This window comes from Pundamilia nyererei, unplaced genomic scaffold (assembly GCF_000239375.1).
Source record: "Pundamilia nyererei isolate P.nyererei 1_Seehausen unplaced genomic scaffold, PunNye1.0 scaffold00005, whole genome shotgun sequence".
In the NCBI taxonomy this organism is placed as follows: domain Eukaryota; kingdom Metazoa; phylum Chordata; class Actinopteri; order Cichliformes; family Cichlidae; genus Pundamilia; species Pundamilia nyererei.
In genome coordinates, this window is record NW_005187406.1 from 7,491,579 (window position 1) to 7,518,933 (window position 27,355).

The 27,355-nt window shown below is 40.4% G+C and overlaps 1 protein-coding gene across 1 annotated transcript in view; it reads left to right on the forward strand.

Annotated features, from left to right (window-relative positions):
• dnah9 (dynein, axonemal, heavy chain 9) overlaps nt 1-27,355 on the forward strand; it is a 164,659-nt gene that overhangs the window by 122,434 nt on the left and 14,870 nt on the right. The window contains exons 68-74 of the mRNA XM_013913056.1: nt 4,474-4,667; nt 6,226-6,374; nt 8,379-8,506; nt 12,425-12,652; nt 15,232-15,423; nt 15,552-15,743; nt 20,371-20,541. Of these exons, the coding sequence (XP_013768510.1) occupies nt 4,474-4,667; nt 6,226-6,374; nt 8,379-8,506; nt 12,425-12,652; nt 15,232-15,423; nt 15,552-15,743; nt 20,371-20,541 (1,254 nt within the window). The remainder of the gene's footprint in view (nt 1-4,473; nt 4,668-6,225; nt 6,375-8,378; nt 8,507-12,424; nt 12,653-15,231; nt 15,424-15,551; nt 15,744-20,370; nt 20,542-27,355) is intronic.

The window sequence follows — 27,355 nt, forward strand, 5'->3', positions numbered from 1 at the left end:
AAACTTCCTGTGTCAAAGATTTCCTCCACCTCTGTCCCTCATTTTCAACCATTTTTTAAAAATAAAAACATGTTGTGTGTAACATGTATAGTTGGGGAAATAATTATTTGATCTAATGCTGAATTTGTACATTTGCTCACTTACAAGAAAATCAACAATCTCTAATTTTTATGGTAGTTTTGTTTAAATGAAGACAGAACGATCTCCACCATAAATCAGGAAAAAACACATTACACAAAAATTAGAAACTGACTACTCTATGACCCATCCAGAAGTCTGGTTCCCACAGATTGCCTATGCGCCCATGTGGTTCACAGATTACAATCAATCACAGATACTCCTGATCTGAGCTTCTTATGTGTATAAAGCACACCTGTCCACAGAATCATTTTCTTCCATTCCAACCTCTCCACCATCATGGTCAAGACCAAAGAGCTGTCAAAGGACATCAAGGACAAGACTGTAGATCTGCACAAGGCTGGAATAGGGTACTAGAGCATCAGCAAGAAGCTTTGTGAGAGGCTGTTGGTGCAATTATTCAAAAATGAAAGAAATACAATATATAATATGCATCAATCTTCCATGGAGTGTGGATGATCACAAGAAAGGTGGTGGATCAGCCCCAAACATGGGAGGAGCTTGTTAATGATCTGAAGGCAGTTGGGACCACAGTCGCTAAGAACACTATTGGTAACACACACTGTAAATTATTGAAATTTTGCAGTGGCCTCAAGGTCCCCTGGCTTAAGGCACATATACAGACCCGTCTGGGATCAAATAATTATTTCCCCCAGTATATACCATTATAACATTAACACACAGAGAGAAATATAGTTATATATGGATACATATTTGATTTATCAGTGTGTTCTTATTCAGACTCGCATCAAAGGTAATTTTTTTTCACTTACGAACACTTTTGTTCTGTTTCTCAGAAATAATTAAGCCCAGTCCCAGACTTTAACCTTTTTTCCGTAGCTATCTTCATGGTTTTGTTTTTTGTCTTTTTTTTTCAGTCTGTGGCTAAGAAACGTGCTGACTTTGCATTAAATGAAACTCTTGTAAAATTGTAGGTCCTTGATGAAAACAAGTTTGTGTTTTTACTAGTAATCATTATCATTCTGTGTTTGTAGGGGACTCCTGTAACTTTTGGTGGCCCAAAGATATTTAAAAGCAATTTTGATTTTCCGAACCTTTCGGTCTCTACTTGTTGAAAAGCCTGGAGGATTCCTGGAATACGCGCTGATGGATTGCACCCTTAGTTGTGCAGCCTATACTCAGTCCTTTCTTGGACTCCTTAAATGCCGGTGTGACAACATCTGACCATATTTTTCCATCTATATTTTGTTTTCTTTGCTTTTTCCACTACGTTACTGAAATTACAAAATTTCATTCATAGTCTGTAATCACCCTAATATGTTTTCATTTTCCAGTATGATTTTTACTACTCGAAAAAGTGGTTGCAGCTCAACTGCATTTACACCTGGTTAATAATAATATCTACGAGAGATTTCAATCTGGTTTTCGCTCATGTCACAGTACAGAAACTGCTTTACTTAAAGTCACTAACGATCTTCTAATCGGAGCTGACTCTGGTCTTCTCACCATTCTCGTCCTTTTAGATCTGAGTTCAGCCTTCGACACCATTTCTCACTCTGTACTTCTAAGCAGACTTTCCTCTCTCGCATCTCTGACACACCCCTCGCCCGGTTTCAATCATATCTCCTTGACCGTTCCCAGTTTATTCAACTAAGATCATTCCGCTCTCGTCTATTCCCCATCACATCTGGTGTACCTCAAGGCTCAGTTTTAGGCCCTCTTCATAATATACATCCTCCCTCTAGGTACCATTTTCTGCAAAGTTGATCTTCAGTTTCACTGTTTTGCTGATGACACCCAGTTATATCTCTCTTGCAAACCCGATTCCTCCCTCCCACCTTCTTCCCTTTCAGAATGTCTATCCGAGTTAAAATCCTGGTTTACCTCTAATTTTAAAACTGAGATCCTCCTTATTGGCGCCAAATCCAACCTTTTGAAGGTGAACCATTTCTAACTCACCATCGATAACTCCACAGTTTTCCCTTCTCCTCAGGTTAAGAGCCTTGGTGTCATCCTAGACAGTTCACTTTCCTATAAATCTCACATCAGTAATGTCACCCGTTCTGCCTACTTCCATCTACGTAACATTAACAGATTGCTTCCTTCTCTTTCCACCCAGTCTACGTCCATTCTTGTCCACAGTCTTGTTACCTCTCGTATTGACTACTGCAATTCTCTTCTGCATGGTCTCCCCCAAAAATCCCTCCATAAGCTTCAACTGGTTCAGAACTTTGCTGCTCACATTATCACCAGAACCCCCTCCTACCAGCACATCACCCCTGTTCTTCAGGAACTTCACTGGCTCCCTGTGAAATTCCAGATAATATTCAAACTTTCAACAGTAGAAACCTTCTTGACTGTAGGTCTGTGAAGGGTCTCCGTCATCCAGGTCATCGTAGTCTAAGGAGCTTGGAAAGAAAAGTGTCTGGACTTCTTTCAGTTGCTTGAAGACTTTTTACCTCTCATCCGAGAAGCTTCTTCAGTTCTAAGGTCAAATGGTGGAGACTCCCAGATTTAAGCCCTATAGGAATGTCCCCCCGAGAGGGACATGGACCCCCTAATGATCCTTTACCTAATCACATGAGCCAAGGTGTGAAAATGGGAGTAGGTCACAATAGGCCTTTTGATCTCTGGAAATCACATGATAGGGTTTTTAAATAAATATATTATTTATTTCTCTTAAAATAAATATTTTTTTCACTCCTTGGCTCACGTGATTAGGTAGAGGATCATTAGGGAGGTCCATGTCCCTTTTGGGGGGAAAGTCTGGGACTCTCCACCATTCGACCTTAGAACTGAAGAAGCTTCTCGGATGAGAGGTGAAACGTCTTCAAGCAACTTAAAGAAGCCCAGATGCTTTTCTTTCCAAGTTCCTTAGACCTTCTTGGCTGTAATGGTACAAAGCTACACTGTGAAGTGTGAATTTGATGAATTCATCAAAATAAGCTGTTCTTTCAGAAAGCTAGAGCTCCGTCTTGAACTTCATAAAGATGCAATAACTTGTAGATCAGCCCTATTTTTCGAATCCCATCCTATATGTTGAAATCTCTAAAAGATAATAAAAAATAATTCACCTCTATTTCTTTCTAAATTTTGTTGTCCTCCACCTTGTCATCTGCGAGATTCAAGGCTAATATCTTCCGGTTCCTTTATCGGCTCCACACAGTGCGCAGTATGTACAGTGGATTTTCCCAACAAGTAAGCACTAAAGTGAATGCACATAATTGGAGTGTATATCTCAGTATCACCCAAAACTCCAGTCTGACAGCATGCAGTCTCCAGGGTCCCACTGTGCTCTGTGACCCTGCTAGATTCTAACACTGAAGGGTGCTAGAAGAAAAACTCAGTCTCTCTGTTTGTATCTCAGAGAACGCAGTGCTGTGGACAGCAGAGGTTTCTTATCTTGTCAGATGAGTTTAACAGCAAAGTAAACCCTAACTGCAGCATGTCTTTTAGCCCCTCGTGCTCATGAATATTTCACTCTATATCGCCTTCAATATTAACTTAACCTAAAACCCCTCTGAGGATTAAGAGATGGCCTTTCTGTAACTGCTCTCAACCTGCTGTGGATGTTTAAGTCCCTGCTAATCAAATTCTGTCACTTGATTTTTCTTATCGTAGTTGGAAACATTATCAGTTGGAAAGATTTAAAGGAGGATAACGTCCTCTGATTGCTTGCCCCAGTTGATGATATTAGCAGAGCTGGAATCCTTCGGGACCCAGTGTTTCTCATTACACTGGGGCTAATCGGTCGCCAACCACCTGTAGTAATTAAACTGAGTCACAGTGAAGGTAATGTGTGCCGAGCCGCTCCTTCTCACTCTGCTCTAAGTCTTCCCCTCATGGCTTGTGTCGAGGGGTTGGTTTCATAGAGTGACACGGGATGTTTTTGCCTTGACACCTTGTATTCTGTGTCTCTGCTGAGAGAAGATTTCAGCATCCCGCTCATAGTTTGCACAGTGCGGGAGACAGCAGAGCTGCTTGAGGCTGCACTGCGTGACACTGCTGTTCTCTGCAGATGAGATGAGGTGTCTGTCATCTGGGGCATCACAATGAAGCCCTCACTGGTTCTGCAAGAGATGCATATTTAGTGCTCCCCTACCCCCTGTCCCGTTATGAAAGCTTTGTGTTTACTCAGCATTTCTGTTTGAATAAATATTATTTACAAGGACATGAGGAAAGATAAGCATTCTGTTTTTTATGACTCTCCATATTTTGCAAACAGACTCTCTTTTGTTTTTTTACCTGTGCATTGTGAAAAATATCTCTGGTCAAGAACTTTAATGTGTATCACTGATCGCAGTGCAGCAGCTCTTTTAACAACATGCACTATGTTTCACTCCACAAATCCTATTTCTTTTCCAAAACCTCCAGGCTCTTTGCTCCATGGAGGAGTTCAGAAACCTGGACAGAGACATTGAAGGCTCAGCCAAACGCTGGAAGAAGTTTGTAGAGTCCGAGTGTCCGGAAAAAGAGAAATTCCCACAGGAATGGAAGAGCAAAAGCTCACTCCAGAGACTGTGCATTATGAGAGCCCTGAGGCCTGACCGCATGACGTACGCTGTCAGGTAAGAGGTGGTATCATTTCCCTTTGCTCTGTGATCTGTGAAAGCTCCTACTTGACCTGTTCTGGTTACTGAAAAGGTAAAAAAGTTGAACAACAGAACCTTTGGCTTCTATCCTGAGATGACAGTTGACTGAGTCACACAGATTTTCAGGGACAATCATCAAACCTAAGTATTAAAAGAGAACGTCTGTGTCCACTTGTACCAAATCCAGACCCCAGTTACACTCTGAATTAACATACATTAGGTGTGAGATGTAGTATTTTAGTTCTATTAAGATGCCTGTGTCTGTGAGGTATCTTAGATATTAGGCTTTGGAGATATTAATTAAACAGATTATGTGGTTTTTTGTTTGGTCTGAAGCGCACTAATGGCTCCGAAACAAACATTTCACAAGTTCGATTTCTAATAAACTGGGCACAAATCACTCCAGTATGTGAGTGAAATTTTAACCAGAAGGCTGAAAGTGGGGAATTAAAGCTGACTCATCTAATGATTGTGATTTAAAGTGCATATTACGAGTCTTATGAAGATTGTGCTTGGTTTAATCTGTGTCCATAGTTCTTTAGCGAGAGGAGGAACTGAGTCATTTTGCTCAGTTCATTACGCAGATTCATACCTGTAGCCAATAACTATGTAGCTTGTTCATATTTTTTATAAGCAATGCGATTACATTAATTTTGAAATGAATAAGTGAACAGCTAGATCACTACTCATAATACATTATAATGCAGTTTATCACTCTTGGTAATTTGTTAAGACTGGCAGTATAATAACCAGCACCACATTGCAATTTAACATCTCAGAGTTCATGAATTTGTTTTTAATGTGCTGCAGCTTTAGATGGTTAAAACCCAGACTGATTACAAAATATGGATGTAGCTTCTAGATGTAGCTTAATTATTCAGCATGCTGTGTCACACAGTTTCATAGTTAGTTCTACCCTGCACTCACAATGTCGGGTTTTAAAAAATATGAGATGGATGACATCATGTTGGCTTTCCAAGGTGGAGACCAAAAGAGAGCTAAAAGTAGAGCAAATGGTGGAGTTTAGAACTGCAAAGGTCTCCACATCTTCCAGGAAATTCTTGGAGTTGTGGTCAATGCGCAACAGCTGGACAACTTATTGGCACACTGCAGAACAAATACACAGAATTCACATTTTGCTGCTTTCTGTGTTTTCATTTCTTCACTATCGGTTCTGCACATGTATGTTTGTATTTTCAGAAACCTTAAGTGGAGGCGGAACTAAGGTTATAGGACAAAATACAACATATGTACAAAATATATTTTGTTAAAAAGTGAATTCTTGACTTATTTAAGACTGTGATTTGGTTGAAACTGAAGCAAGAAAAGCATAATGTTTGAAAGACCAAAGCATTTAATCCGGAGAGGGTGAAAAGAGCTACTGACAGCTGAGTCGTGACTAGAGTTTATAGTTTTGAAGCAGCTGTCTGTCTAATGCACTGTAATACAGACAATTCCGGTTCTTCAAGTTCTTCAGCTTGTTGTCAAAGATAATAAAGTCTTAAGGAGAACTGAGTCACACTCTCCTTTACAGAGACTTTGTAGAGGAGAAACTGGGAAGCAAGTATGTGATTGGCAGATCACTGGACTTTGCCGTCTCCTTTGAAGAGTCAGGTCCAGCTACGCCCATGTTCTTCATCCTCTCTCCCGGAGTTGACCCTTTGAAGGATGTGGAAAAACATGGTAAGGCTTCTGCTTGTTTTATCTTTAAAAAAGCTTTTAAATCCTGCTTAAAAGTGTGTTCAGGACTTTTATAAGAGCGAACACATTGCCAGTCTATCGTTTCTTTTAGCTGTGTAGGGTTTTGGGTTAGTTATTAAGAGGAAATGCCTTGTCTACCTGCATGCATGATTTCATTTTAGTTCTGTTGCATAGGATTATCAGTCAGAACAACACATTTGTAATGTGTATCTGCTGTAATATCAGCCATCACTGCCGATGCACAACCAGCTCTGGATAGACTGAAAGGATTATACTAAAGGTCAGAAATATGTGAGATGACACCACTGGTGTATTAGGGGCAACAGAAAGTAAATGTCATTGGTTTTAGAGTTACTTTACATTCCTTTATGAATAATGGGTGGCGAGATGATTTTTACTAGAAATATGGAAAAAGTTGAAGCTTTTGTTCTGACCTAGGAATTAATTCAGTTTTTGGGTATTTGAAATCAGCTGTATGAAATATTCAGATTGCAGGAATTGTTTCAATTAACTGGAACAGATTTCCTCATTATTTCTCTTCTACCCAAGCATATGCATCGGCATTTTTGCATTCAAGTAATGAATGATTTGTTAGGGTTTTTGTTGTTTTGTTTGTTTTGCCTTACTTGGGTTTCAGTTTCTCCTTTGTCGTCCTTTTATCCTCGGATTAATTTATCACACATACCCATTTCAGCGTGTTGAAGTGTTGGTTTATGCCCAACACACTGCATTATTTGTGACTATTTTTAGATGCTTCATTTTTATAGGCATCGCCAGGTGGTTAAATCAACCATGGAGCTACTATAGGCTCAGAAACCCCCTGTAAAATCCTCCATCCTCTCCTAATACCATACCAAATAGCACTCCTGCTGAAATTGCCTCTAAGGGCTCTGATTATTGATTAGCAACACCCTCATCCTGACCATAGCCAATCACATCAAAGTTAAAGGTAACCAGCTGCTCCTGTGCTGATGAAAAGCAGCAGAACATGTTTTTCCCCCATTATATTTGTGTCTGTGGGGTTTCTTAGATATTAGGCTTTGGTGAGATTTTCATTAGACAGATTATGTGATTTTTGTTTGGTCTGAAGCGCACTAATGGCTCCGAAGCAAACATTTCACAAGTTTGATTTCTAACAAACTGAGCACAAATCACTCCAGTGTTTGTGTGAAATTTTAACCAGAAGGCTTAAAGTGGGGAACTAAAGCTGACTCATCTAATGATTAGGATTTAAAGTGCATATTAGTTAGTTTAGCCTGCGTCCAAGGCATGGATAGTGCTTTAGCCAGAGGAGGAGATATTGTGGAATTGAGTCATTTTATTCAGTTCATTACACAGATTCATATCCAATAACTATGTAGCTTGTTCATATTTTTCTAAGCTATGCAGTTAGATTACATTTGAATAAGTGAGCAACTAGATCACTACTCTTAATACTGATTATAATACTGTTTATCACACTTAGTGATTTGTGACTCCCACCTAAGAACCATTTGTGACGCTCAGTCATAGACTGTACATTTAAAAATGGACTTCACCCACTGTTTTTCACTGTGTTTCTGTTTTCTGTGCGAGGTTCTGTGTGAAATTTTGGTTTTCAAACTGATCGCTTTTAGTTTTGCAACATTTAGCCTCAATTAGCATCGATTGGAACTAAAAGAGACATCTAGCATTACTTTTAAGAGGAGACTAATAAGATATTAAACATATAAATAACACAGTTTGTTTATTACTTTCTTGGCTTATTTCTTTAACAGTTAATCAGAGCTTGGTCTGTACCATTATTTTGCTAATCTAGGCTAAGCACATTTCAGAGCTACCTCTCTGTAGTGCAGAGAGGTAGTAAAGATGCAGATGGATGCTAAATGGAGTTTAATAGACTAGCAAATAGCAGTCCAGTTCAATAGACTGCATTTATCATTTTAGTCTTTGCAACTGTTTCTGCAACCAAAGTTTTATTGAAACAATTACTTTTTTTTCTTTCAGGGAGGAAGCTGGGCTACACATTTGACAACAAAAACCTCCATAATGTCTCTCTGGGTCAAGGTCAGGAAGTTATCGCTGAACAAGCCCTCAACTTGGCAGCTAAAAACGGCCATTGGGTCATATTACAGGTACAGCAAATATACTTTTGAAATAGGGACTGTGATGTTATTTGTAAATATGAGTATCAACACAAATTCAGTGAGTTCACACTCCAACCAATATGTTTTTTGAAGATTATTGCAACAATCACTGGTGGTGGTCAGAGGGCCCGGTGGCGCCTGTGTCCGGCAGCCTCGCCTCTGTCAGTGCGCCCAGGGTGGCTGTGGCTACAATGTAGCTTGCTATCGCCAGTGTGTGAATGTGTGTGTGAATGGGTGAATGACTGAATGTAGTGTAAAGCGCTTTGGGGTCCTATGGACTAGAAAAGCGCTCTACAAATGCAGGCCATTTACCATTTAATCATATCAAGTAGATCCAATTATAGTTTGTGGTGTTTGAACACTAACACAAAAGGTATAAAATGACAATTCATTATAATTGTTAGAACATTTTGTCTTTCACTGAGTTGTCCCATGTGGTAAACCCATCCACATCACATAAAACGTGCCAAATTACAAAAAAATATGTCTGTTATCAAATGTAATATATACAATGCTGCAGGCACTCAGAAAACTGAAACAAACACTCTTTGGAAATTGAATACAGGGTTCATTTATGTCAAGGATTTTCTATTCAAGGGGTGATTTTATGTGGCATTTCCTTTATCTGTACGTGTTCTGAATGAGGCACATTATCACTTTGTTTTTCATTGCATACTCAGTGGGATGTTTGCTTTCCTCCAAGGTTCGTCTCTGTGGAAAAGCGAATTTAATTTTCGAAGGAAATTTCCTAACTGAAAGGGCCACGGCATTATACAGTACAATATCTACAGCCACGGTGTCTGTTCTCCTCTTATCTGGAGGGCAAGGCTGGCTTTTGCATTTTAAGTGGAAACCTTGGTGGAATTCTAATGTGAAGTATCGACAGATATGAACCACAGACCAGGCACTGTGGGACACCCATTTCTTTTAATTCACACAGCTTGTTGGATTTCAAAAAAAAGAGAGAGAAGGTTGCGACAGCATCACTCTCCTCTCCAGACCCAGGATAGCACAGACAAGCAGTTGTTTAATTACCTTTGCATAAGAATCCCGATCGATACGCTTAAAAAGGCCTTGTCCCCCTGGCAACAAACCTCCTACTCGCTTTATCTGTCTGTTTGTCTGCCTACCAAGTGCCACCCCTATGGTACTGGCCAGGGAGGGAAAGAAAAAAGAGGGGAGGGGAAGGGAGGGGAGGTAACATATTCCCATCTATCTCCTGCTTAAACCATCCGTATCTTCTCCATCTTCTCTTTTCTATTCCTCTGCCCACTCTCTCATTCTGTGAAGTAACTTTGATACTTTGGTTTTATCATTTTCTCCACCACATCTAACATCCTATCAATCCTCCCACTTTTCCTGCTAACCTGCTATCTCTTCATTCCCCCTCTTTGACCTTCTTGTCTCAGTTCTCCTCCTACCTATTCACCACTCCACCTTTATTAAGCCTGGCTCCATCAGTCCAGGATCATGTTAATGGCAGATTCCCTTTTGCTGCTGGGTAATTATATTGGAGAGCAGCTTCTTCTTTTCAGATGGGCACAAGAGACAAAATAGCAGAAACTTCAAAGCAGTCCAATGCATTTGGTGGGAGTATGTGTTTGCAGATTGGAGTTGAAGATCTCACATTGGCCAGGAGGCCAAAATCGAGTGGCCAGAACTTGCTGGTCTGTTTCGAATGCCACTGTTAATCTTATAACCACCCATTTTGAGCTAGTGACAGAAAAACGTCTCTGGAGGGCAGACAGTTGGATGAAACGATTTCATCACGATGTCCTCCCCTCACTTCTGAAAGAAATGATTCATAAATCCCACAATGACAAATTTCTCATATTACAGTCATGAAGTCTTACAAAGATGGCAATAAATAAAAAACAATTACAGCTACATTTAGAATATGATGCATGCATGTTTTTTTAAGCTAAGGGTGACACATCTAAAGTGACATTTTGTAGTCTTTACAATACAGTGGCAAACTGGAAGGAGCTGCTGGCTGCAGAAGGGTTTTTTCCGGTGAATATTGCACCTTCAAAGATTTCATAGATAGAAATCCATGTCTAGAAATTGATCATTTTTTTCAGTAGTTATGGGTATACAGATCCTGTACGATGACAAATTCTTATAAGGTTTAACATGCAGCTTTAATTGTCCTGCAGGAAAAAGGCAGCATAATAACATTTGTGTCAGGTGAAATAAGTACATTTGCAGGAATTCTCATTCTGCAAGTTGTGGACATATCACATGACCTCTACAAATTACTCTACAGTGTATAATAGCAGTGGCATAAAAATAGACCATTTATGAACCTTTAAAGACCTCCAAACCCTACACTAAATAAATATGTATCTTTTGGCATTGGTGGATGTATGCCTTTATTTTTAAATTTAGTCTCAAGGGCGTGTCATGCTGTCAGTGCCTGCAGTGTGTCGACAGTCCTGCTTGTCCCTCCATCCTGTTCACGATGTTCCAGTGTCACTCAGAGTCTGCTGTGATACCGCAGGGCCGCCTCCTCAGTGTGGAGCCCGGCAGTGCTGCAGCTCCTTGACCAACAGGGTTTTTTTTACGTGTAAAATAGAAAGATTATGTGTGGGCACCTGCTCGTGTTTCTGTTTGCTTGTCTGTGAGCCAGCGTGTGCAGTTGGACGTGCCATTGTGCCTTCCCTCAGGTTGTGTTTGGTAGCAATGCATCAAAGACCTTGCCAGTGGTGTCTTCTAATGGGTTTTGGATTCAACTTTTATATTATTATGTAAATAGGTGACTCTCTGATGTAGTATCAGCGTAGTCATCGCCAGGGCTGGGAGGCCCTTATCGAGAAGACGTTGAGGGAACAAAAAATGTCGCACCTGAAAGTTAATTAAAAAGCCATAAAAACGCGTCTGCCCCTCTGTCTTGTTTGTTTGTCTGTCGGTCTCTTCGCCCCCTTCCTTTCCCCTTGCAGCCAGAGGATGAATGGTTTCATTACAGTGACAAGTTCTGAGGCAGTCTCTCACTTCTTCTGTTGGCTCTCTTTATTGCCAAACTATTTACATGCCAAGAGGAAAGGTTGTACTCTGGCTTGATGAAAAAGTGCTTGAATTTAGACTTTTAATTTGTATACCATTCATTATTCTCTAAGGCACTGAGAAGAAAACTAGCTTATCCCCTTCTCAGCTCCCAGCTCATTCTGGACACTCTTGCTCACAGAATGTAAAAGTTTCTTCTCCTGTATTTTTCAATGACTCCCCCTAAAATCGACGTTCCGCTCCCTTCTGTGTCCCATCGTTTGGAAACTTCAGCCATCGTAAGGAAGATTAAATGTGGAGTGCAAAGGGAAATGAGAAAGTAAAGAGGCTTATGAATTAATGACTGGAGTTATTAGTGCTGTAATTAGATTTAGGGAATGGGCAGTGCTGCGTGGTGAGATCTGGGGGGTTTGGCTGACTCCTTATCATTCACGGGATATCCTGTAAGTGTCAGGACAGTTGAGATGGAAAATTGAGCTCATCCATGCTTGTGTGATAGTACAAGTCAGCCCTGCTGCCCGCACCGCACCGAGCGATGATATTGCAGAAACGTCATGGTAAAGTAAAGCCAGAGAATGGTCGTTCAATGTCAGCAACCTAGAAATGGGTTTCATGTGCTATGTACCATTTAATTTGGTGCCACATCAAAGTCACGGTGAAGCGAGAGGAATATGAAACATATTAATTGGTCCTTTTGCTAGTTGTTATTACAACAAATATACATAAATAGGCAATATTTGATGCATTAGCATCAAGCAGAGTATTAAAGTATTGTGTGCACTCCATTAAAGCCCAGACTTTTGTAGTCTTCACCTCCGTGTAGACTGCGTTTTCTACACTTAAAAAAGCAAAACTGATTTGCATAAAAATTAGCCAGATTAACAGCAGGCTTTGCCCTTGTAGAACATCCACCTCGTGGCTCGTTGGCTGGGCACCCTTGAGAAACTTCTGGAGCAGTACGGAGATGGAAGCAATGAAAATTTCAGAGTGTTTATTAGTGCGGAGCCCTCATCAACCCGCGAGGGCCACATCATCCCCCAGGGTATCCTGGAGACCTCCATCAAGATCACCAATGAACCACCTACTGGCATGCACGCAAACCTGCACAAGGCCCTCGACAACTTCAACCAGGTAACACACTTACAGGTTTAATACCTGCTCTACCTTTATTACCTACCTACGCTTCACCACTGGAAAGCAACTTAGCACAAAAGGTTTTTATATGGTTACATTGTGTGTAATTATGTGAAATCTTCTTTAGCTTCTTTTTCTATGAACTTTTATTTCAGAAGCAGCAGACTGTGGTTTTAAGCATAGTTACCCTAAAAAAATCCACATTTACAGCAGAGAAGCAAAGGTAGTAGCTATAGGAAGGCTAGATAAGACTAATGTTGGTGTAGGGCAGCTGGATGTGCCAATTAAAATTGGACTGATTCTTATATAGCACTTTATACAACATACCACATTCACCCAATCACTTTCTTCTAAGCTTTTAGTGCTTCCTAGCTAACATTCATACTCTGATGGATGCATCGGAGAGCAGCTTGGGGTTAGTATCTTGCCCAAAGATACTTGGCATGCAGACTGAAGGAGCTAGGGATCAAACCGCTAACCTTACAATCAGTAGATGACCTGCTCTACCTCCTGAGATACAGCCACCCCAAATGTAGACCTGTTTAACTTTACTTCAGCTAAATAAGCATACATGATAAGAATGAAATGAATGAAGAAAGATTCCTTTGTGCTGTGTCTGGAATGATTTAAAGGGCTGCATCGTAATACTGTGTTTTTAATGTGAGTATTTCTGGCTTAAATCTGAGTCGTAAACCAGTAGAGAGAAAGAAAATGTGATTTGATTGAAACTTGGCAAAGAAAGCTGAGAGATCTGTGACCATTTTATTAATTAACTTTTTAGTTACACCCGCTAGTGGAGCATGAGGTTACAACTAAGGAAAAGAAAGCTATTTTTTGTAGCAGTTCAAGTGCCCGTTCCACAGGATCTTAATAGGCTATTCTGTAGAGGATTCTCTTGATTCTCTAGGATTTTACATGCTACCTACCTCTGAATGCTCATTTTCCTTTTAGCTGTGAGTGGCAGTTGAAACAAAACATGTCAGTTGCCGATTTCTCATCAAGTTGCCAATTTGCAGAAGTCTTGCAGCGAGCAGATGGCAGCTTCACCTTTCACTCACCCTGGAATTGCTTCTGACCTGAAGAGGACAGATGTGATCATTGCACATGCTAACGCTAAAAGTTTGGTTACATTCTGCTGTGAGAAAGAGGGATTACTTGAGGACAGACCTCAGCAAAGTCCATTTGCTGATGTTTGTGTGAGTTATTGGAACGCATCCAGACAATATCACTTTCCCAGACTATTCTCCAGCCCCATAGTTAGAATGGATCAGGGTGCTACAGTGGCCTCTCCTAGCTTTACTTTACCTTATCAGTTCTTAGTCTCTATCTAAGCTTTACCATTACCTCTGTGCTTTGCTGCTAATGCATCTTCCTTTGCACCATTACCTGAGTGCTCAGTTTCCTCCCGGTCCATTTCCATGATCCTTAGTTTGCCGATGTGTATCTGTCTGATAAGAGCATCATGCTTGTGAGCCCTGCCTCATGCAGAGTTACAGGGAGGTCCACTGAGGGGAGGATGAGAGAATATTCCAATCATGTGTACTCAGTGAAAGTTAATCAATATTTGGCTAACTCTCAGTAATGGCCCATCTACACGGCAAAAGGCAGAGAAGTGACATTTCTTTTCTTTTGGTCTATTCGCTGGCAAATGCATACAGCATCACAGCTTTTAAACAGCCTCTGCTAGAGTAGTAATATCAGCACGGTGGTACAACTAAGCTGTTGTGAATTTACTGTTTGTCTAAGCTAATCATTTAAATGATGAAATCATTTTAACAGTATCAGACTACACAGCTTTTTCAGACTCTTGCATACCCAGATGTTAATCTTGAAACTGTTGTAAAATCATAAATATCAAAGTTTGTGTTCCCTTGCATGTGCGAGGACTTCGACATGTGTTTATGCGTCTTTGTCTCTCTGCGATCGGACAGCATGCCGATTTTCTCCAGTCCACGGGTCATGAATAGAGGGGCTATGCATCTCTTTCAGCTGTGTTGAGCAGAGGAGTACCATACAGAATACTAACTAAATCTCCAGAAGGGTGTGTGCATGTGTGTGTGTTTGTGAGTGTGGTAGTCAGCCTGCGCTCTGCTTGTGCAATCTACACGTGCATCGTCAGAGTCAGCTCCCTTGGGCACTGCAGTAGCGGAAGTGAAAAGGCCTTCACCGTAGCACTCGGTGACACATGTTAGAATAAAGAGAATTTAGCCTTCCTATTTCCATAGGCGTTATTGGCAAGCTTATTTAACTATCTCTCCCCCCTGAGATTACAGTGCCATTTATGTCCACTTTTTTATTTGCCTGTCTTGAATAATGAGCCCATGAGATAGTTGAAGGCTGAAAGCGCTTGACAAGTTGTGACAATTAAAAAAGGGAATCTCATCGTTGGTTTTATTGCCATCTAGTCTTCTCATTGTCTGTCTTTTACCATGAAGCACTGCTGGGATCTGACAAAATATTGCAGATCACAGGGCTACCTGCCACAACTTTTTACCTGTAACATGCAGATATAACTCCAGTGCGAACAGTTCGAGATGCCCTTTGAACATGCCGCTTTTTGTTCTTTTGCGTTTCAGGATACGCTGGAAATGTGCGCAAGGGAGAATGAGTTTAAGAGTATTTTGTTTGCCCTTTGCTACTTCCATGCGGTGGTGGCAGAGAGGAGGAAATTTGGTCCTCAAGGTTGGAACAGATCATACCCCTTTAACACCGGAGACCTCACCATTTCTGTCAACGTCCTCTACAACTATCTGGAGGCAAATCCAAAGGTACACATGTTTCTTTACAAAGCCTGCTGTTTGTTATCTTAATTGGAAATCCGAACACGGGTGACCTCAGCTAAACACCAAAGGCCACTTTCCAGCAAAACAACATCCCCGTGCTCTGTAATCCCCAGGTGCCGTACGATGATTTGCGCTACCTATTCGGTGAGATCATGTATGGTGGTCACATCACAGACGACTGGGACCGGCGTCTGTGTCGCACATACCTGGAGGAGTTTGTTAAGCCCGAGATGATGGAGGGGGAGCTGTACCTAGCACCTGGTTTCCCCTTGCCTGGAAACATGGACTACAACAGCTACCACCAGGTGAGGCAGATAAGACTGGACTCATTTAGGCCATGAAACATTAAATAAAGATAATGTAGCCACAAAAAGGACACGACAGAAAATTAAAAGCAGAAGCTCCTAGTGGAATCAGCCATGTAAAAGCATAGTATCTCCCACTTACAGTGCAAGAAAAATATTAAGATTGTATTCTTCAATGTGTCCCCAAGGGGCGTCTATGTGGCCTCCAGTAAATTAATGGTGGATTAATGTGGCCATAACTGAATTACTGTAATTAAAAGGTTTTCACCATCATTATTCCCCATGTACAGTGTGGAGTAGTACAATCCAATGCTAAATCAATAACAATAAAATGCTTCCCATATGGGTCCCTGGGACATAACAGATTGTTGTTTGAGTTACATAAATATTTCTCTGAGGTGGAGCTGCTCTGTGGGTGGAAACTGTTTGCCAGTAAGTCTAACTGGCAAAGTTAAATGTGAGCAAACCAAGAAGGAAAATTCATCAAACATAAAATGTATGCAAGTCAGAATAAATAAAACCAGTTTGGCCATTGAGCTTACAGTATAAAGCAGGTTTCCAAACAACAAAATAGTAAAATAAGAAAACAGTCGGTGACAGCAGCTACAGCTGTGTGCTGCTAGACTTTGGGAAAATAGCATTTTGTAGGGTTTTTGTCAGTAATTGCAGCTCCTGTAAAAGAACACAATATGAATGGATGTCCTTCAAGCATGCCTTTGATGATGGTAGACTTAATTTGACCATTGGTCCGTTCCCAGCACTTATTTCTCAAACCTCTGTGGCTTCAGTAGAGGATAGGCTGTTCATGTGTTGCTTAAATGATCCAAGATCCACTGGGTAATCTGCATTCAACTAATGCTGAGCCAGTTTATTTGGTTCTTTAAAGCCATGGGAAAATTGGATTTGAATCCAATAATTCGAGGTGACTGCACAGTCTGGTGGTCACTGACTACTGGAAACACAATAATACTGGAAACCATTTATAGCAACTGTTTGACTTTTTAACTTTAGAACAAATAATTACAATAAAGGTGAGTAAAGTCCTGAAGGTCACATTTAAAAAAAAAGCAAAAACAAGAAAGTGGTGGGGACAATAGCACACCAAAGGGATGACAGAAGCACTAATACTAAGGTTTGTTCATTAGAATGCACTTTTATACTAGAATAGAATAGAAATATTATTTTTTGTCACTCAGTTCACGAGCTGCAACAAAACAGTAGAGAAACGGAGTTTAGGAGTAAAATTCAAAGAAATGAGAAATGGTAGCTTTATTGAATTACAGTTTGTTTGTATACACATTGTCTTTTGGGGACCCACTCAGGGAGGCTCAGGGAGGGACACCCACTCACGACAGATGGCTGCCCCTCCCTGAACCTGGTTCTTCCAGAGGTTTCTTCCTAAAAGGGAGTTTTTCCTTCCCATTGTCGACAATTGCTTGCTCATAGTGGGTCAACCAATTGTTGTTGTTTTTTTCTCTATTATTGTAGTATGTTTACAATATGTATGTTTAGAATAAAAAGCATCTTAAGGTAACCTTGAGATGCTATGTGAATGCATTAAATTGAACTGAATACACCTACACTGAATAAACCTGCCCACGAGCATTCTTGGGCGTGATACGTGTAATCACCTTCCATTTTTCAGTAACACAGTAATATTATGTATAAATCACATGGTAGTTATGTTATTTCTTGGGTTGTACAAGGTCTTGAATTATCTAAATGGTGATAGGAAGGATAGAAACACAAACCGTAAACTGTAAATGGGCCATAAAGCAGTTGTTCATAGGCTGAACTATAACAGATAACATAACACATAACATCTTTCATGAGACAAATCACAAGCTGCCTCACATCAAATAAAACCAACAAAATGCAGACATAAGACCAAAAAGGTTAAATCAGCACATCAGATAGAAAATGAAGCTGAAATAAACACATTTTAAAAAGTTAAAATAAAGTAAAAATGCTACATTAAATATGCCAGTTTAAAAAGATAATTTTTCAATCTATTTTCAAACAGGCCCAGTGAACTCACAGATCATAGACTGGAGGCCAGAGAGTTCCACAGTGTGGAAGCTACACCTGCAAAGGTTCTGTCACCTTTGCTTTTTAGTTTGGATAACGAGCCTCTGATCAGAAGGCCATAGAGTCGTGCTGGTGACATATGGCTGTCAGAGTTCATTGGTGATTCACCATGCAGAGGCCATGCAGGTGAAAACCACAACTTTAAATTGAATTTTGAATTTGATGGGGAGCCAGTGCAGTGACATCAGTGGAGGTGTGACATGGGAGGTAATCTAAGGACCTTGGAAATAAAAACCAACTGGACTTGTCAAGTTTCTTGAATAAATTTCACCTCTTATCTGAGAGGCTTCATCTGTTAATGGTGTAGAGTCCCAGATATTTTGGCCCTAGCAGGAGTTGTCTGTTAAGAGAGTCGTTGACCCTCATCACATGAGCTGACATGTGAAAAAGGGTGTGGCTCTTTAGATTACCAGGACCTGGGTGACTGAGAACCTGCACAGACATCCAGGGAGGTTTTATTGTGACAAGTTAAAATTGAGTTACAGCAATCAAGGCAAGATGAAATAAAATCATGAATAACAATCTCAATCTCAGATTTTGATGCAATAAATCAGAGTTTACTGATGTTTCTCTTATGATTAAAACAGGAACCAAACCTCTGTCCTGCAAATCCAATAATAAAAGACACTCCTGTGTTTGCAACAGTTTCCAAAGATCTGGAGGACCAAGCTGAAAATGATCTGATATCCAAGACTGTATGCAGACCAAACAGTTTTGTATATTTTCAACTTCAGAAACACATTTGAGGTTTAAAGTTTGATGTAAAATCACCATCATAACAACCACAAAACTAAGAGTGATCATGGCCACAGATCTGTGTGTTGTTGCTTTTTTAATTTTGCGCTTGGCTTTGTGTTATAGGAAATATTGAAAAAGCAGTTATTTTGATTGTTGTCGCTTGAACTCACTGAATATCGTTGATCTTCTATAGCCTCCGGTCACTTCTAATAGCCTCCTTTGTGGGCTGCTCTTAAGGTTTATAATGTAAACGTATTATTTTACAAAGTATCCCAGGCCATGCTGTGGAATAACACAAACACAACTTAACAAGCAACATAAATAACAGATATTGTACATTCCGTTCTTTTATTTTATTTTTGGAGTTACAATCCAAACGCTAGGTTTAACTCCACGAATCCAAACAATCCAACCTTGTTCTGAAAAATCAGAAGTTTAACAATTTGATGACATTATAGTGTTAATCCGCATACAGAGAAAATGGTAAGCTTTGGAAAACTGTAATGATGTTAATATTCTTCAGTCAAATTCTTTATATGACTCAGATTAAACCCAGGAATTCTTTTACTGGGTCACTGCAGTGCTATCTTAGTTACACATTTAAGACTCTTCGAATAAACCTGCAACATATTGTACATTTGCCCATTCCCTGTGTGATCACCGTTAATAATGTTGACATGGACATGATGAAACCAGACTGTGACAGCTCCAAGCATTATCACGTTACTGCTTCCCCTCACTTGACCTCACCGTGTTTCCTGTCTGTTACTTGTCATTTAACACTAAACTCTATTGATAGGGTAAAATCCTACAGACTTCACAAGCAAGGCCAAGTATGTTCAGGTTGCTTTAGAATTTATCTTCAATCTTTGACGGCACAAACCAGCGTGACATTTCCCTTCAGCATTTATGCAGTTCACATTTACTGCATGTAAACCACGGATTGTCATTGCTCTTGTGAGCACAAGAGCACAGGGGAGCACAGGGGACTCCCACAGGAAGTGAAGAGTTTTTTTTGCAGTTAGCCTGACTAGGTGGTGGTAACTGAGTTTTTAGCTGTTTAAATTTGTCCAAAGAACAAAGGCTTTAAAGACCTTTGTGTTGTTGGAGGTCTGTTGGGCCATCTCCTACCATCTAAAACAAACCTACTGTATATTTAAGAGAGGAGACAGGTGGACCAAGCACAAAGAAAAAGCCAGCGAGTCAGCAGTTCTCCTCCACTTTCAACAACATACAGGTGTACTCGGTGAGTAAATGTTAGCCAAAAAGTACTGAGGCTATCTCAAAACAGCTGACTACAAAGTGTTTCTGTATTAAAGGCCAGTATATTTTCCATCAAGACTTTCATCAGGACTTGATTAGAAGAACTTTTTTTTTTATTTAAGTGCCCCACAAAAGCCCCCCTTTTCAGTTGAGTTTTCACTTTCATCTGTACTGACTTAAAAGCATATTGATATTCATTATGGACCAGCAGATGGAAAATGTCACATTTCCTTTCCCTTGTTATGGTCATTAACAGTCTGTCAATTGATCCAGAGTGTTTGAATCTCCCCCAGAAATATCTCACCATTTATATGGCTCCATTCTTGTCCTTTGTCAGCAGTACTTCAAAAGAAACACCAGAGTGGAGAAAAAAGTGATGGTACTTTCTAGACAGGAAGCAATTGAGTTGCAAATTTCCATTTTGTTATATACAAAAGAATGAAAAGGAATCTAAGTGTAAATTAGGGTTAGTTAATCTTAAAAGAAAACAATACTTTCTGACTGATTCTGATAAAGTTCTGACTTTTTCCTGCTCCAGTACATCGATGACAACCTTCCTCCTGAGTCCCCTTATTTGTATGGCCTTCACCCCAATGCTGAGATTGGCTTCCTTACACAAACCTCAGAGACACTTTTCCGCACTATCCTGGAAATGCAGCCGAGGGACAGAGGAGTGGGTGAGGGAAGCGGGACGACGCGTGAAGAGAAGGTAAATGCTTAATTTGTTTTTTACAGTTTAGTAAGATAGGCAAAGTTTGCAAAGTACCTTGTATTTAAATGTAGTTATTAGTAATTAGGTTGCATTGGGAACCATAAGATAGTGCTCTGAAAATCCACTGTCAGCTTGACGCATCGCAGTCCTATTGAACCATCGGCAAATTAAGCTAATAAATAAAAGTCAAGGACTGTCACTAGTGATCTCTAATTACAGCGTGTCTAAGAATCCATTTGTGTAGTACATAGATTGTATACAAAGATCGTCACCCATTGGTTTTAACTGGGCTGAACTGGAACCCCTCTACAGTTGATCTGTCTGTGAAGGTTCTCAGTCATCCAGGTCATCGTAGTCAAAGGAGCTTGCAAAGAAAAGCGTCTGGACTTCTTTAAGTTACTTGAAGACGTTTCACCTCTCATCCGAGAAGCTTCTTCAGTTCTGAGGTCAAATGGTGGAGAGTCCCAGATATAAACCTAGTGGGAGTTTCCCCCCACAGAGAGACAAAAGGACCCCTGATGATCCTCTAATTGCCTGAGCCAAGGTGTGAAACTGGGTGTGGGTCCCAATCAGCCAGAGTTTCAGGTGAGTTCATTGTGAAACCTGGCCCCACCTTATCATGCGAATTCCTGAGATCAGATGGCCCAGGATGTGAGTGGGCGTTAAGGCGTCTGGGAAGGATCTCAAAACTGGATTATAGATGGCAGAGAGTTGGTGTCGTAAACCACCGCCTCTGTTCAAAGATGGTCGCTCACAGTGGACATAGATGGCTTCTTTCACTCCTCTTTCAAACCATCTGTCCTCTCTGTCCAAAATGTGAACATTGCCATTCTCGAAAGAGTGACCTTTATCCTTAAGATGCAGATGGACTGCTGAGTCTTGTCCTGTGGAGGTGGCTCTTCTGTGTTGTGCCATGCGCTTGTGAAGTGGCTGTTTGGTCTCTCCAATGTAGAGGTCTGGGCATTCCTCGCTGCACTGTACAGCATACACCACATTGTTAAGTTTGTGTTTTGGCGTTTTGTCTTTTGGGTGAACCAGTTTTTGTCTGAGCGTGTTGCTGGGTCTGAAATGTCATGCTTGGAGAAAACTCTCCTGAGTTTTTCTGATACACCGGCTACATAGGGGATGACAATGTTGTTGTGCCTGTCTAGGACCCTACACCACCGGGCAGAACATGTTCCCTCTAAGCCTGAAGGAAAAAAGAAGGAACACACACATGTAAAGGAAGCACTCAAAACGTGCGGCTATCCTAAATGGGCGTTCTTAAAGTCAGCAAAGAGGCACAGAAAAGAAGATCAGACACCAGCGAGGGAGGATAAGAAAGACAGACGCAACAACATTGTCATCCCCTATGTAGCCGGTGTATCAGAAAAACTCAGGAGAGTTTTCTCCAAGCATGACATCCCAGTGCATTTCAGACCCAGCAACACGCTCAGACAAAAACTGGTTCACCCAAAAGACAAAACGCCAAAACACAGACTTAACAATGTGGTGTATGCTGTACAGTGCAGTGAGGAATGCCCAGACCTCTACATTGGAGAGACCAAACAGCCACTTCACAAGTGCATGGCACAACACAGAAGAGCCACCTCCACAGGACAAGACTCAGCTGTCCATCTGCATCTTAAGGATAAAGGACACTCTTTCGAGGATGGCAATGTTCACATTTTGGACAGAGAGGACAGATGGTTTGAAAGAGGAGTGAAAGAAGCCACCTATGTCCACTGTGAGCGACCATCTTTGAACAGAGGCGGTGGTTTACGACACCAACTCTCTGCCATCTATAATCCAGTTTTGAGATCCTTCCCAGATGCCTTAACGCCCACTCACATCCTGGGCCATCTGATTTCAGGAATTCGCATGATAAGGTGGGGCCAGGTTTCACAATGAACTCACCCGAAACTCTGGCTGATTGGGACCCACACCCAGTTTCACACCTTGGCTCAGGCGATTAGAGGATCATCAGGGGGTCCTTTTGTCCCTCTGTGGGGGGAAACTCCCACTGGGTTTATATCTGGGACTCTCCACCATTTGACCTCAGAACTGAAGAAGCTTCTCGGATGAGAGGTGAAACGTCTTCAAGTAACTTAAAGAAGTCCAGACGCTTTTCTTTGCAAGCTCCTTTGACTCTACAGTTGATCCCATCTTTATCCAGCTGGAGCCAGAAATATAGAAAGCACTTTGGACCAGAGGTAGTGACACCGCAAACATCATTAGGGCTCTGTCAGGACGTAACTTTCTTTGAGGATCAATTTCTATCAAATGATTAAAATTATTTTTTTAAAATGACCACTAGCATACAGATCATAAAGAGTGGATTTATCTAATGGTTACTGACCTCATGTCAGGATCCATCCATCCACTTATCCAATTCAGGGCCATGGGAGGGCTGGAACCTATCCCAGCTGCCATAGGGTAAGAGGCAGGGTGCACTCTTAACTGTCAAAGGGCTAACACAGAGGCACAGACAACCTTTCACACCTATGGTCCATTTAAAATTCCCAACGAACCCAAACTCACTAAATGCGTGTCTTTGGACTGTGGGAGGAAGCCAGAGCACCTGGACAGAACCCACAGAGGCACGGGGAGAACATGCAAACTCCACACAGAAATGCCTCAGCATTCAAACCCAGGACCTTCTTGCTGTCAGGCAACAGTGTGAAGATGTCATAGGGTAAAAAAAATTGGTGAGATGTTGTGTTTTGTAAGAACCGAGCGAAAAACAGCTCTAGTGCTGAAAAATGAAGCTAAACATAAAGTGACAAATTTCAGATACTTTAATGGTTACTTGAGTCTAAGGCTCTGAAAGTGAGTCAGTCCCAGAGTTTTACGACCTGGTGCAAAAAATGGGCTTTGATTGTATAGATAACATACAACCTAAACCTGTATCAACTGTATGGTGGTTTATTTGTGAGTTGTTGTTTTTTTTTATTAATAACTCAACCATTTGGTATTGTTGTTAAAGGCTGTGTTGTGTTTGTATAGCATTTTGGCATTTTAGTGGATTTTCCTAACAAATAATATGCCTCGTGTCTTGTACCATCCTTAGACGTTTCTGCCCATGTGACCACTATTATATAATATAATATATGACATAATAAGAAATGGGGAAACCAGGTTTTCCACATGCAGAAACAATATTTCAGGAAATGTAGATCTAAGTTTACGATATTTTATATTTATTGTATGTAAATAGAATGATCCCATTAATAAAAATATTAGTTCATTTTGAAAACATTTAAATGAAACCACCAAACAGGGGCCCTGAGGTCACCCACAGCATAAGCTCATCCCCTCACAGAAAAGGGGCTCCGCTGTTTATCATGTCTTGAGACGTGACCAGATACTCTGAAAATCCAGAAATCTCATAGTAATGAAATAATATTTGCAGTAGCAGTAAGATTTTATTTCATTTGAACTATAGGAGCTGGCAACACCCAAGAAAAACCAGACCAATGTATTTGTCTTGAAAATGTAACATCCCGCCTCTACTTTCCCAAAGCTGATGTATCCTGATTCTTTGGCAACTGATAATCATATCTGATAAACTAACCAGCACCATTTTTCTTGCAGTGAGATATGAAATAGTTGCAAATTAATTTTGTGATGATTAACTAGTTGAATAATGGACTAAGAAATTGAGCTCTGATGGGGAAGTACTTTAGGCTGTATAAAATCTCTTTAATTGGCACACAAGGACTTGCAGAAAGATTTGATCTGATTTCAGCATGTTTTTTCCTACTTGCTGATTAATGCTCTTGCATTTTCAGGAGTTTCTTACTTATACTCATTGCTTAGTTTGACTTGCTTTAACTTCCTCCAAAGATTTTCTTTACTTTTGTCATTTCTCCTGATCTTCTGCCAAAAATTGATGTTCTTAGTCTGAACTGACAGATTCATTTTCACCTGGTATTACTTTTGATTTTAAAATTAGGAATCAGCCTGGATCTGTTCTGTGATGACCTTTGTGATCAGGGCAGGGAGGAAGGAATACACATATTAATTAACTCTAGGGACCTGTACTAGCAAGTTCAACATACCAAACATACCCAAGATATCCATTATTTTTCTTCAATGACATCATATTACACTGACATCAGGCTAAGCGGGCACAAGAAGATGTTGTTCAGCCGGATAGACCAACCACGAGTTTTCAAGTCTATCTGTGAGTACATTTACATGAAACGGGGGGTATTGTGGGTATTTGATCAATCAGAAAAATGGGCAGGTGTGCTGGCAAGGGAGTGATGTAAGAAATAATGATAAAAACTATGCTGTGAAAAGACAAAGAAGTTACACACATGCTGAAAGCAACTCAAACAGCAGAGTGTGACTGTGTGTAAGAGGAAAAGACTGTACAACATTTTAATATTGAAAGCTTTAAACGACAGAGTTAGCCCTCAAGTTTTGCTCAAATCCTGCTTCAAACTACAGGGCTCTGTTGTCTGTCAGAAAGTGTCTGTACCATATAAACATCATATACATATATTCAGCTAAATATTAACAGATCCTCATGAGGTGAGGAGGATCGTTGGAGTGGTGGTGGATGAGCCCAAAACTACATGGGAGAAGCTTGTTAATGATCTGAGGGCACTTTGGAGCACAGTCACCAAGAACGCAACTGGTAACACACTATGGCTTAATGCAGCGATTCCCAACTCTTTGTAGTTTTGTGTCTTATTTTGAAAGAAATATTTACACGTTACCATAGCAACCAGAGAGCATTAAGGGGCAGAGAGGAGGATGTCACTCTCAATGCTGTTGGCGCATTTCAGGAGGACGGTGCTAATAAAGTTGCACAGTTATACAGTGAATTTGCGTTTATTATTATATTTACAAAATACCACAGTTTTTGTCTTGTCTTGTCATTTTATTTTGTTGTATTTATCTGTGACATTTTAAAGGCCAGTCCGTAAAAATATTGTCTGATATTAAACCAGTTGGTGGTGCAAAGAAGGTTGGGGACCGCTGCCTTAATGGATCGGGCAATGTACTGCAAAATCTTGGATGAGAACCTTCTTTGCTGAGCCAAAATACTGAATATGCCTTGTGCATGTGTAACCCATTTGTGTGTGTTATGCCTATTGATGTGTTGTGGTCTGGCGAATGAATAAGAGGCAGGAGACAGCACTGGATCTCTGGGCTCTTTACTGCAAATTGCTGTAACATCTGCAATCTCCCGCCATGCTGAAAGGAGCTGTGACTGGGGTACACATGCACGCACCTACGTCATCACGCAGCGCACAAGCACACAAACACACACGGGCTCGAAACACATAGACAGGAGATTAAATGAAGTTATTTAATTTTTTAAAAAAGGGTATTTTGGGGAAATTCAAAAGCATTTAACACATATCCTACACAGGATCTTCCAGGATGAAAATGACCCAAAACATATTGTTCAGGCAACAAAGACGTGACTGCAGAAAAAGCATATCAAGGTCAATGAGTGGCCTTAGCTGGTCTCCAGACCTCAGTTTCCAAGCAGCACCCAAGAAACCTAAATAATCTAGAGTTTCTGTAAAGAGTGGGCCAAAATACTTCATGAGATGTGTGCAAACCCAGTGAACAACTGCAGGAAACCTCTTGCCGCTGTGCTTGGCAACAATGTTTTCTCAATCAAGTACTAAGTTTTGTTTTGTTTGGAGATCAAATACTGATTTTTCTGTTTGTTGGCTGATTTTGTGTCTCTCCATTTGAAGTAATGTAAGTGAGCAAATTTAGAAATTCAGCAGAGAATCAAAAACTGATTCCCCCTTCCTGTGTGGTGCCTATGAAAATTATTTCATTTTAATATTCCATGTGTTTTGTGCCTGCACCATATCTCCAGTTTTATTATTTGACACACATTCTCCCTCAAAAACTGGCCTGACATATTTGGTACCATTACCATCTTCAGTAAAATGTGAATTAGGTTTAAGCAGTGTTTTTCTGCATAGTGTATATTTGTTATGACAACGCTACAAGCAGGTCAGTTATATTCATGGGTGTATGGGAATGGTAGCATTTAAACTCAGATTTTGATTTTGATGTGATTTTCTGCCCTTGTGTACGGTAGATATCCCAGGCAGATATATGAACCAGGGCCTTAGTAAGTCTCACATGAAATTCTAAGCAAGATCCCCAAAACTTAAACGTGTGATGACAACGGGTGACATTTTCTGTGGCTCCTGCATGGCCAATTGAAAATACATTGTGACCAGCTGTTTGGGGCTTTGAAAACACCTAGGGTGAGTTTTACAAGGATGGCATTTTGTGGTGCATTTTTTGGTTCAGTACTGCTGTGAAATAAAGTTTATATGAGTGTAAAAGCTAAAACAAATATTCTGTCAGAGAGTGCAGCTTTCTGCACTCCCTCTATGGAGCAAGTGTCACTTTTCTTATATCATGAACTGGAAGTGTTAGCTTTGTTAAAAAAAGATGCAGTAAAAGTTACCCTGATTTTTTTCTCCCTCTTTAAGAAAGAATGAATAATTTGTTTTTATATAACTGAGAGTGGCTGTGATTCAGGAGTAGAGTGTGTGTGCGTGTGTGTTTGTGTGTGTGTGTGTTAGAGAAGACTCTTAGAAAATGAGTTTATATGAATGTTTGTGTTTTTGGACGAATGAAAGTTGTTGTAAAAATTGCTTTGAGTTGGAGTAGAGAAAACACTATACAAGTATGTATGTTGGTATATTCATCCAAATAAGATAAGATATGCCAGAAATTGGGAAACAGTAAAGACAAATGAGAAAAATATGATGAGAAAACAAGGCAGAAGAACTCAGTACAGTCAAAGTACTCCACTAGACAAATTTAAAAAAAAAAAAAA